The sequence below is a fragment of the Humulus lupulus genome, chromosome 2, assembly GCF_963169125.1.
Source record: "Humulus lupulus chromosome 2, drHumLupu1.1, whole genome shotgun sequence".
Lineage (NCBI taxonomy): Eukaryota > Viridiplantae > Streptophyta > Magnoliopsida > Rosales > Cannabaceae > Humulus > Humulus lupulus.
Window position 1 is genome coordinate 223,077,546 of NC_084794.1, and position 10,815 is coordinate 223,088,360.

Sequence of the window (10,815 nt, forward strand, 5' to 3'; positions counted from 1 at the left end):
TTAAATCAATTATGTGAGACATTCAAGCTCAAAGGTGATGCGGAGACCATGGATCCATGAAATCAAGCTCCAATACCGTGAATTTATTTTCGAATAATTTCACTACCTCATTAATTCATCGTGACTCCACGATAGACTTGGAATTGAACTCTTGAATTCATAAAACGTATTTTCCAAACCATAAATATGTTATCCATTGTTATAACTATTACAGCCAGTCAATCCTCTATCGATGACTTACTAACAAGCTGGGTGAAAATTACTGTTTTACCCCTCATCAGTATTTTATCCTTAACTCCCACTAAGTTCTGTATAAATGATATTTCCGTGAACTTAATCACAGAAATGAGATCTCAATCATTTAACCTTTTGAACAAAGAAATTAAGGAAATCATCTTTCCACTTCTCATATAAAAGTTATAGATTTCATATCTATGAATAATACTCCCACTCAATTACACTACTAAGTCTCCAAGATGTAAGTATGGGCTAGACCGTAGAGTAAGATGGTAACGAACAAGTCAAAAGATTTAAATAATATAATTAGAATAATATTATCACTCAAAATTAAGATTGACTTAACCTATGGTCAACGTTGTGACATTGATTAGATTTGATAACAACGATATTTATTTATCAATCAATAACCAATATCGGTCCTAGTCCGATGTAACCAAATAAATCTGATCTTATCTACTTGGTCAATGGCTTGGACAAGACATCACACCCCGAATGTGTAAGTAGATCATATCTTAGATTTCCTAATCAGTGAAAATCCAATGCACTGATCTAATCTCAGGACTCGTTCTTTTGAACATATAATTACAACTATAACCCATTGTGACCTAGTCAGTATAATTATTACTATCCATTTGTTCGGGATTTTATGAATGTTTTTATTAATTGAATAAACATGTAATAACACAAGCGAACAATGCGATTGAATAAACAAAATGATTTATACTTCTTTTATTGATAATAATAACGTGTTACATAAGAAATATGGTTCTATTAAGGGCATAAAACCCAACATGTTCTTCTTTGTGCCGCTCTGGTCGCCTTCACCATTCCCTTTCCTCTTATTGTTTCCCACCTGGTTATTCTGGGTAACAAGTTGAGTTGTAGCTGCAACATCTGTCACCGCTCCAGCGAGTTTAATGGCGACCTGCGTAGTTTCTGTGATAGCAGATCACACCTCCTCCAAATTTATCCATTCTTAAGCCCGGGCCAAGAACTCATCTACAATTTTAACTCCTTTTCACTGGAGCTCCTGCCATAAATCACCTTCTACCGGGATTATCGTCCTCATTGCCATGAGCTTGGAGCTATAGCATTTCTAGCTCATCCTGCAACATTGGTGAACCTGCTCAGATATGCTTTCAAGGACTCACCAGGTTTTTGTTTTATGTTGGCCAATGAGTCGGCCTCGACGCGAGTTTCCTTTGAAGCTCCGAACGCTCTCTTGAACTCGGAAGACAACTTATTCCACAAGCTAATCTAATGTCTTTTGTATTTTTTGAACCACTATTTAGAAGTTCCGGTCAGAGTTACGGGGAACAAAATACATCTTAGGTCAAACCCGACATTGTGGGCCATCATCAGCGTATTGAACGTCCTGAGGTGGTCAGATGGATATGTGTTTCAATTAAACGCAGGCATGGTTGGCATCCTAAAGCCAACAGAATACGGAGCTGCTGTAATGTTTGGGGCGAAAGGCTCGAGCTCCTCATCAGAATCAGAATCATCAATTCCTTTTCCAGATAAAAGTTTCTTCATCTGCTCCTCCATCAAGGCCATTCGCTAAAGGGTTGGATCTTTAGTCTCTAGGTTAGCTGGGGATTGTTCGCCAGGCCCTATCCTATTGTATGCATTATATGGGTTGTTTTCCCTCCAAGTTCGAGCTTGGTTAGGTGGGACATTCCCATTGTCACGCACGATAGGCGGATCTCCCCCATGCTAAGTATAACTCATATCATCATTGCGAGCTAGATACCTCCTTTGTGAATTCAGATGGTCACGCAGGTCAAGATGTGGATCGGAACGAGGACTTTGTGCGAAACTTAGATGATTCCTCAGGTCGCTTTCAAACGTGCCTCCATGCTAGCTCCCCATCCAGTAACTTCCATTAACGAAACTTATGACCCGCGACTGAGATCGAGGACCTGGATTATCAGCGCGAGGTTGTGGGACATAGATGTTCACTAACGAGGGAGGATTCCTCCCGCTATCCCCCTGAACTAGAGCGTCTTTCTGTGGGCACAGTGGTGTTGGATGTCTAACTGGTGATGGCCGGTGTCTTATCGGCGAGGCTATCCTCGTCCCATCAGGTCATACTAAATTAACCCGTCTTGATTCTACCTCGATCTCCTGAGTCCTCTAAGCCTGTGGTTTTGATTGTAGTACAAATGGATTCGCTAGGGCATTTTTTCTCCGTGAATTTATCCCTGCTCGCCCTATTTGGTTGTTGTGAACATTCCTTGGAATCTGTACGGAAGGCACGGAGCTGGGGGTCGCAGTGCTGACCAATCGACTAACATGGGGATGATAGTTCCTGTGATGATTAGCAGGCTAAGCACTTTGCTGATTTCACTCTAAAGGTACAGAGCTCGAAGTTGTAGTTTCGACAGAACGGTTGGGATTGGGTTGATTATTCTTGTGGGACCTATGGGACCTACTTTGCCTCTTTTCGACATTGACGTCGGTTGCAAGAGGGGGTAACCGAGCCAGGTCCTCCTTAATCTGCCTGTTAGCCCAAGCGATATGGCTCCTTAATTGGGAATTCTCCATCTCAATGACTGTTAGATATCCTGGATTACGATTTGGTGGGAGTGACGTTGAACTCCCAACATCGTCTTGGCCCACCTGTTGCTTTTCAGGGCGTTGCTGAACATCTGGGCTTTTTTAGTGGGAATGGCCATATGATGCGCCTCTTGCTCACGAGGTTTCTCCATTTCATTTTCGTACATTGATCAAGTGACCACCATGATGAATGTTGAATGAAACTTGTAAGGGATTAAGCACTAATGAACTCACAATGAAAGCACCAAACTGTTGACGCGATTTTTCGCCAACAGTATATTAAGAAATCTAATAAGAAAGATATTATTTCTCTTTTCTAAACTATAATGAATTATATGAACAACTTCTCACACTCACAATTTTACGTGGTTCAGTGGTTAAAATCCACCTCTTCCACGAGAGAATATTATTAATCTCTTACAATTTCTGCAGAGTTTCTGTATTACAAAAAGTCGCCCTTTTTGTTGCCCATTATCCCTGATATTTATAGTAGATTTTACTGGACAGGTTTGAGTAACCGTGTGCATAAATATGGTAAACAATCAATCAAGATAAGTCCTATTTACATAGGGATACAATTTCCTATGGAAATTACTCCCGTTATCTCGGGCAATAAATGTGTAATACATCATGGGAATTTATGAGCGTATAAAGGACCTCCAAGTCTTTCAGAATCTTTCACTGTGCGTCATGACCAAGTTTCCAAGAGCTGAACATCTTCATCGAGTTGGTGATCGAAGAGTGTACAAACTTTAGTTCGGATTAAGTTCAGAGCATCCTAAAGGCTATCTGACCATTACATGTCTCGAACTGGATTATTGTCCTGAGAGGCGATCTGGAGATTATCCACATGTCGCACTGCCAATTCCTAACTCGAGCTACTCACATCAATGTTAGCTAGATGTTCTACTTGCTTGCTTTTTCCATGTATTTATCTGACAGCTGTTCCCCTAGCTGAATGATTGAGGTCACACTTATTTTAGGGTACAGTAATATTAATTGTTCAATTGTTTTGAAGGTGAACTTTCAATTTACTTCTAGCAACAACTGTAATTCTTGTTTTTTTAGAAGGGTTGACATTTCGGAATGATTGAATTAACATTAGTTAAGTTTGAGAATATATATTATAAACATGATTTGATAATATTATATTGTAGAATAAGTCATATGAAATGTGTATTCTAATTATTTGAAGTGGTGTTTTTTTAAACAAAACAAAATAAACTTATAAATGATAGAATGCTTAGCATTAATTATTTTTTCTAATATATTTGATGATAAAATTAATTAGATTTTCTTAAAACAAAAAACTCTTATGGATGGTTGAATGTTTAACACTAATGAATTTTGCCAATATATTACACAATAAAATTAATTATATTTTAAAAAAAACTTTTATAGATGGTAGAACGTTTAACATTAATTAATTTGGACAATGTATTTGACAATAAGATTTATTAAATGTTATTTTAATAAAAAAAAATGAATAAATGGTAGAATACTTAACGTTAATTATTTTTGTCATTGTATTTGATATTTAAATTTATTATATGGATAAATGTTCAAAATTATTTTTGCTAATGTATTTGAGAATAAGATTAATTAGATTGTTGAATGTTTAACATTAATAAGTTGTAGTTTTCTGGTGATTTATATATTATTCTACTAATAGTATAGTACTGGTTAATTTGTTCGTCAATGCTATGATGAAGTTGTGGTGATGACTGAGTTTCATAGTAGTTGATAATTCGACAGTTAGTTAAGTCTGAAATACTCCATAATTAGCTAAGGTTGCCATAAAGTATTGCATCAGGGTGTGATTAGTGTCAATTGACACCAATATGAGCATTTTGACTACTAAAGTCAACGAATATATTTTTATAAGTGTGATTGTTGATCTTGGACCACTGTTGGTAGCTATCCAACTGTTGCTTAGGTATGAAATACCACATAATTAGAAAAAAAATTCCTAAGCAACTAACTTGGGACGAGATAAGTGTTGATCGACACTGATTGAAGACTTTTGACCACTAAAACCATTGAAGCACAATTTTATAAGTGTGATTGTTGATCTTGGAATATCGCAGGTGGTAATTTGACCATTGATTAGGTCTAAAATACCCCACAATTAGTCAAGGTTGCCATAAACTACTACCTTAGGGTGAGATGGACAACAATTGACATTAATTGGAGCCTTTTGACAACTAAAGTCAACAAGAACACTCTATAAGTGTGATTGTTGATCTTAGACACTACAACAATATTGAGTATATATTACATTAAAGTATAGCATATTTTTAAAAATGCTATTATTAATGGGGGATTAAAATTAACACGGCTGATGAATAGTGGGGATTAAAATTTTTGGCGCCATATGACTAAAATCCAGGCGGCAAAATGAATTTATGCCAAAATTCCCTTTCTCTCAGATTTTCTCAAGCCTTTCTCTAACTCACGAAGCCCTCTCTCAGCCTCTCTCTCAGCCTTTCTCTCACTCACGAAGCCCTCTCTCAGCCTCTCTCTCAGCCTTTCTCTCACTCACGAAGCCCTCTCCGCCCTCTCCGCCCTCACGAAGTCTCTCCGCCCTCACCGAAGTCTCTCCGCCCTCACCGAAGTCTCTGCCTCACGAAGCTTTCCATTTCTAAAGTGAGAGTAAAACTCATTATTTCAGGTGATCCATGTTTACCCTGTTTTTGTGGTGGATGTTCCACTAATCACCTTATCTCATTCTTCAAATTTTTTTTTGCCCATCCCCAGATTGCACCTTTCGATATTGAGTTTTCAGTGACACACAAGGAACTTGACTTCTCTCATTTTCTGGTTAGTTCCTCCAGAGCTAAACCTTTTGCTGCTATTCTTAACTAAAAATTTCATATAATGGAAGGAAGGTCTCAATTGTTGTTGAACTGTATTTCCAGGATCATTTAAGACGGCTACTTAGAGGTCAAGCCTCTCTATTTATGCTGTTATTATTTTTTAGTGTGTAATACGTATATACATACAAGTATATAATTTTTTTTAAATTCTTAAATTTCTTTAGAACTCTATTTAGTTCTTAGTTTAGCAAGCTCTTGAATATTTTTAAGGGAATACTACAGCAGCAGCCCCATTGCCAAGTAAACAAACTTTAAAGAAAACTGATATCATTTAAGGAAAAATAGTCAATATATATATATAAACTTCTACATATCACACTGTATTGATTAAATCAAAGCATCATATTAGTCTTGTATTTCATTGTAAACAACATGAACAATGTGTTTGTTATTGTTTTCAAAAGTAAAATGAATCATAAAGACAGTCTCTATTGTTCTTTAGGATCACAATCATTTATGGGCAGCTATTGTAGAAAATTATCCATTGACACAACAAATTCAGAAACGAAACTATTAACAAATTGTAGAATCTTTATTAATAGACGAAAAGTCAAGTAGATTAATTTAAAACAATAGGAACTCACAAATTTTGACACCAAATCATAATAAAGAAAATTTACTCACATTCTTTCTAAGAAAAAAAAGGCCATAAGACAAACAAAAGATTAATTTATATATGACTCCCTGAGAACTCATTAGAAAACTCCTCAAATAAGAGGGTATAACCATATAGCAAAAAATCAATCAGTACAACAATGCCATAAAAATTAAATTGTTATCAGCCCTAAAAAATCCTCTTATTTGAATTGATAACAACACCTTGAAAAACCCAAATATACTTAATCTTGTTAGTTTTATGTGCTTATTTATTTGATTTGATAGCTCCTATAACCTTTTTTTATCTTCTTTTGTGTGAACGCTTGCTTGAGGCAATTTTCAGCCTAAAGTTGGACGTTATATGGATAAAAAGGCAACTCAAGTATATAATTTTTTTTAAATTCTTAAATTTCTTTAGAACTCTGTTTAGTTCTTAGTTCAGCAAGCTCTTGAATATTTTTTTGCCGATGATATCAGCTTTGATGCTTTAAGGGAAGAATAAATGATAACCTTGTGGAGATGAACAAATTACATGAGAGAAATCTATGAGATACATAGACTAGTGCATGGAAGTTTATGACAATAGAGTTGAACCATTTTGAAATGCCTGAAAGTTCAAGTGTTTACAATTTCAAGCCCCTAGTTATTCATCGAGTAGTATTGAATCTGTAAGTATATTTGGTTTAAACTGAAATTACTCAACTTTATCCATGAGCAAGATAGATATTTCTAGTTGTTGATTTCTCTAAATGGGGATCTTATGTCAGAATTTGCTTCAAGTTTCTTCACTGCAATGGGACTATTCACATTCTCACTCAGATAGCTAGAGTGTTCATCCTCAGTAGAGGGCATTGTTGTCTGTAACAGATCCATTAGTTGTTTGTCTGAACTGGAGATCTCACTAATCTTGTCACTCAACCCCTCAACCAATCCCAACAAGTTTTCTCTTTCTGATGATAACTTAGTGACATCTTCAAGTAAGTTTCTTCTCTCACTCTTGAGCTCATCAATCAAAGCATCTGATTCTTTCAGCTTTGTCTAGAATTGAAACCCCATATTCTTCATTTCCAACTCTTTTGCCTCCAATTCTGCTTCAACTTCAACTGCTTGCCTCTTCAAAACACACATGGAGTTTTGCTGCAGTTCCAGTTTCTGCTTTACATTATGGATGTCATCCTCAAGTTCAGCAATCTGTTCTTTCTGCTACAATTCTTGAGAGCAAAACTTGCTCCAGCCATTCAACTTCTTTCTGGAGCTGCTCTAGGATCTTATCCTTCTCTCTTATTGTTTGGAGAAAGCTTGCTTTCTCTGACTCCAAGGACATGGCTGTTTTCATCTCAGCTGAGTTAGCAGCAGCTTCTCTTATTTTGAGATTCTGCTCTAGTAACTCCACCTGGTGCCACTACAATAAAAAAGTATTTTAGCTACTCAAAAATTGGTAGTCATTAACATATTTTTGGTTAATTTTACATACAAAGAAAGGACTCTTTTGGAAACTTTAGTAATTGAGTTTAAAAAATAGACAATATATATACCTCCTTTAATGCGCTGACAAGCTGAGCCTTTTCTTTGCTTTTCTCATTGAACAGGTCTAATGCTTCTTTATATTCTTTCTCCTGCAAATTCAAACAAAATAGCATTCATTTACATTATAAAATATATACATATATCTCTGGAATTGATTCAAAATAAGGATTATTATCATATAATCTAAGATTGGTGAGTTTAATTTGCAAATATTGTTTCACCTTTTTCTGGCAGCTCCGTCCAAGAGGCTTTAGCTCTCGATTCGCCATGTCGATTCTCTTCCTCACATTTGCAACTTCCTTCCTCAATGGATCTTGCATTTCTTCTAGTTGCTGCATAATTAACATTCCAATTTCCACCATTTAAAAAACATTATGTTCAAATTTTCTCATATATATATATTTCTAACATCTCTAGACTTGACCAAAGTTGCCACAAAAGCACAATTGACTTCATTACTGTGAGGAACTAAATTGACTTTTCTTGAAGGAAATACAAAAGCTGAGAAACAAACAAGTCAGCAAATAACAAAGCTAGAATCTGTGAAAGACTTGGGATCCATTTTGATATGATTATATTGTATTTTCATTATATGACATGTATAGAGATTAGTGAACTTACTTCCCAAATCCTAGCTAAGCGTTTAGTTTCTTCTTCAGCTCGGCCTAACTGAAGCTCAACCTTTTCCTTGACCTCCATCTTCCTTCTCTCAATCTCTTCCTCTCTAGCTTGAAAAGTTGAAATGGCCCATCTTGATATCTCCTGATGATCATTATCATCATCTTTGATCAAATTACATAATTTTATTAATAAAATAAATTAAATGTTGTTTTACTAATAAAATTTGGTGGCAAAATATTTCAAAATTGGTAGCTAATAAATTATTTTCTACTAGCAAATGAAAAAATATTATTATTTGGTAATTTGTATTTTTTTTTTGGTTGGATTTTTTAAACTAATAAATTATAATTGCTCAATTATTTTAATATAAAAATAAAAATCCACGTAAAATATTAAAACTAATAAGAAATTACAAATGTATTTAAGTGCTCATTTTCTCCTAAAACCTGTTTTCCTTCGTGGGTTTTCTAGTTCATTACATTTCATTTTGTTATTCTTGTTGCTTCTTACATGGGTTAGCAAGAAATTCAAGAAGAGTCATCATGAGGGTCCGAAGGAGAGGCTTAATAACACAAAGTATTTGTGTTATAAACCAGCTTTAATGGCTTGTCTGGGTCTTTATGCGTTTAATCTAGTGTTGTGCTTATTGAGCTACATCTACTGGTATAGGAATGCGTTTAATCTCTTCTCAGTGAAGCAGATTTGACAATGTTTTCAATGATTACCAGGATGCAAAATCCCAACTAAAATTTTAGTATTATTATATAATAAATCAAACTCAGCTAATCATATGATTTAAGTTTATATATTTTGCTTATGGAATATTTTTAATTTATATAAGCTCCTCACATTCACAGTCTGTGCATATATGTTATCATGCAAAGTTATGACTTACATGGTTGAACATAATTGTGACATGACTTTTTGATTTATTGGGTTCTCTACACAAGTTTCTAAATTTCTTTAACTCTTTCAGAAATTCAGAATTGGAGGGAACTTTATTTGCAGCAGTTTGCAAGAGGTATGTTTTCTTTTATGTTTGTTAAAATACTTTGCAAATGTTAGAGGAGTTTGAATATCTTAGATATTCATCCATAGTGAAGTAGGTTCTGAGATTATTATTATTGTGTGCTGCGGTGATAACGGAAGGTTGAGAACTTGTGTGTATTAGTGAAGTAGGTTCTGAGAAATTTGTGTGCTGCGGCGAGATAAGGAAGAAAACTTGTGTGTTGATTGAATATTTTGAATTGATAATGATTGATGGTTGATGGAAAAGTTGAGCATGGAAATCCCCCAAGAATCATGAATGGGACTACAATTGCTGAACACCTTAAAGATTTTGTGAATGTTTGGGGAAAATCCACTTCAAAGAAAAGGAAACAAAATGATTCAAAAGAAATGTGGAAAAAACGATCCATATTTTTTCAGTTACCTTATTGGAAGGTTAGCACATTCTTACTATAAAAATTTTTTGTGTAAATTATTGTTTTTGGAGGAATTTCATTAGTTATTTCTTTTGCAATTTTTTTAGGAATTGTATGTTCGTCACAATTTGGATGTGATGCACATAGAGAAAAATGTTTGTGAAAGCATCTGTAATACATTGCTAGATGTTGCTGGAAAAAGTAAAGATGGACTAAAAGCTCGCTTGGATTTGCAACATATGGGTATTAGGAGTGCATTACACCCACAAGAGAAGGGGACTAGAACCTATCTTCCTGCAGCTTTACACACACTATCAAAGCTTGAGAAAGAATTATTTTGTAAAAGGTTGTTCTCATTGAAAGTACCTGATGGATATAGTTCAAATATTCGAAATTGTGTTTCAATGGAACAATGCAAGCTCATGGGCCTTAAGTCACACGATTGCCACATTTTGATGCAACAATTACTACCGGTGGCTATAAAAGGATTGATGCCATTGGGTCCAAGAGATGCTATAATAAGATTATGCACGTTCTTTAATCGAATATGTCAACGTGTTCTTGATAGAGAAAGCATAATGACATTAGAAAATGATGTTATTGAAACTTTATGCTTACTAGAGAGATTCTTTCTACCATCATTTTTTGATGTCATGATTCACTTAGTGGTTCATATCGGACGAGAAGCACGACTATGTGGACCAGTCCAATTTCGATGGATGTATCCATTTGAGAGGTGAATCACTAAGACTTAATTGTTTTGTTTATTCTTATTAGTTTATGTGAACATTCTATTAATGATGAGCAATTGTGTGATTAATAGACACATGAAGATATTGAAAGATTATGTCAGAAATCGAGCAAGGCCTGAAGGTTGTATTGCAGAGTGTTATCTTGCAGATGAGTGTGTGAGCTTTTGTAATGAATTCACTGACCATTCAATTGAACTAAACACAAAAGAAGTTCGAAAT

At 35.0% G+C, this 10,815-nt stretch overlaps 1 protein-coding gene across 1 annotated transcript; it reads right to left on the minus strand.

Annotated features, from left to right (window-relative positions):
* Nucleotides 1–7,783: 7,783 nt before the first annotated feature.
* Nucleotides 7,784–8,961, minus strand: LOC133815196 (uncharacterized). Its single transcript, XM_062248061.1, has 4 exons — nt 8,931–8,961; nt 8,421–8,581; nt 8,021–8,131; nt 7,784–7,888 (listed from the first exon to the last, which is right to left on the minus strand). Exons 1-4 carry the CDS (start codon nt 8,959–8,961, stop codon nt 7,784–7,786), a joined length of 408 nt encoding a protein of 135 aa, XP_062104045.1.
* Between the last annotated feature and the right edge of the window lie 1,854 nt (nt 8,962–10,815).

What these genes read in the sequence shown, in the direction of transcription:
- LOC133815196 (XM_062248061.1), bottom strand. Translation starts at nt 8,961, where the DNA reads ATGACTCTTCTTGAATTTCTTGCTAACCCAT. An exon ending in TGAATTTCTTGCTAACCCAT is followed by an intron (nt 8,582 to 8,930) that starts GTAAGAAGCAAC and finishes ATTTGATCAAAG; the next exon opens with ATGATGATAATGATCATCAG. An exon ending in GCTTAGCTAGGATTTGGGAA is followed by an intron (nt 8,132 to 8,420) that starts GTAAGTTCACTA and finishes TTAATTATGCAG; the next exon opens with CAACTAGAAGAAATGCAAGA.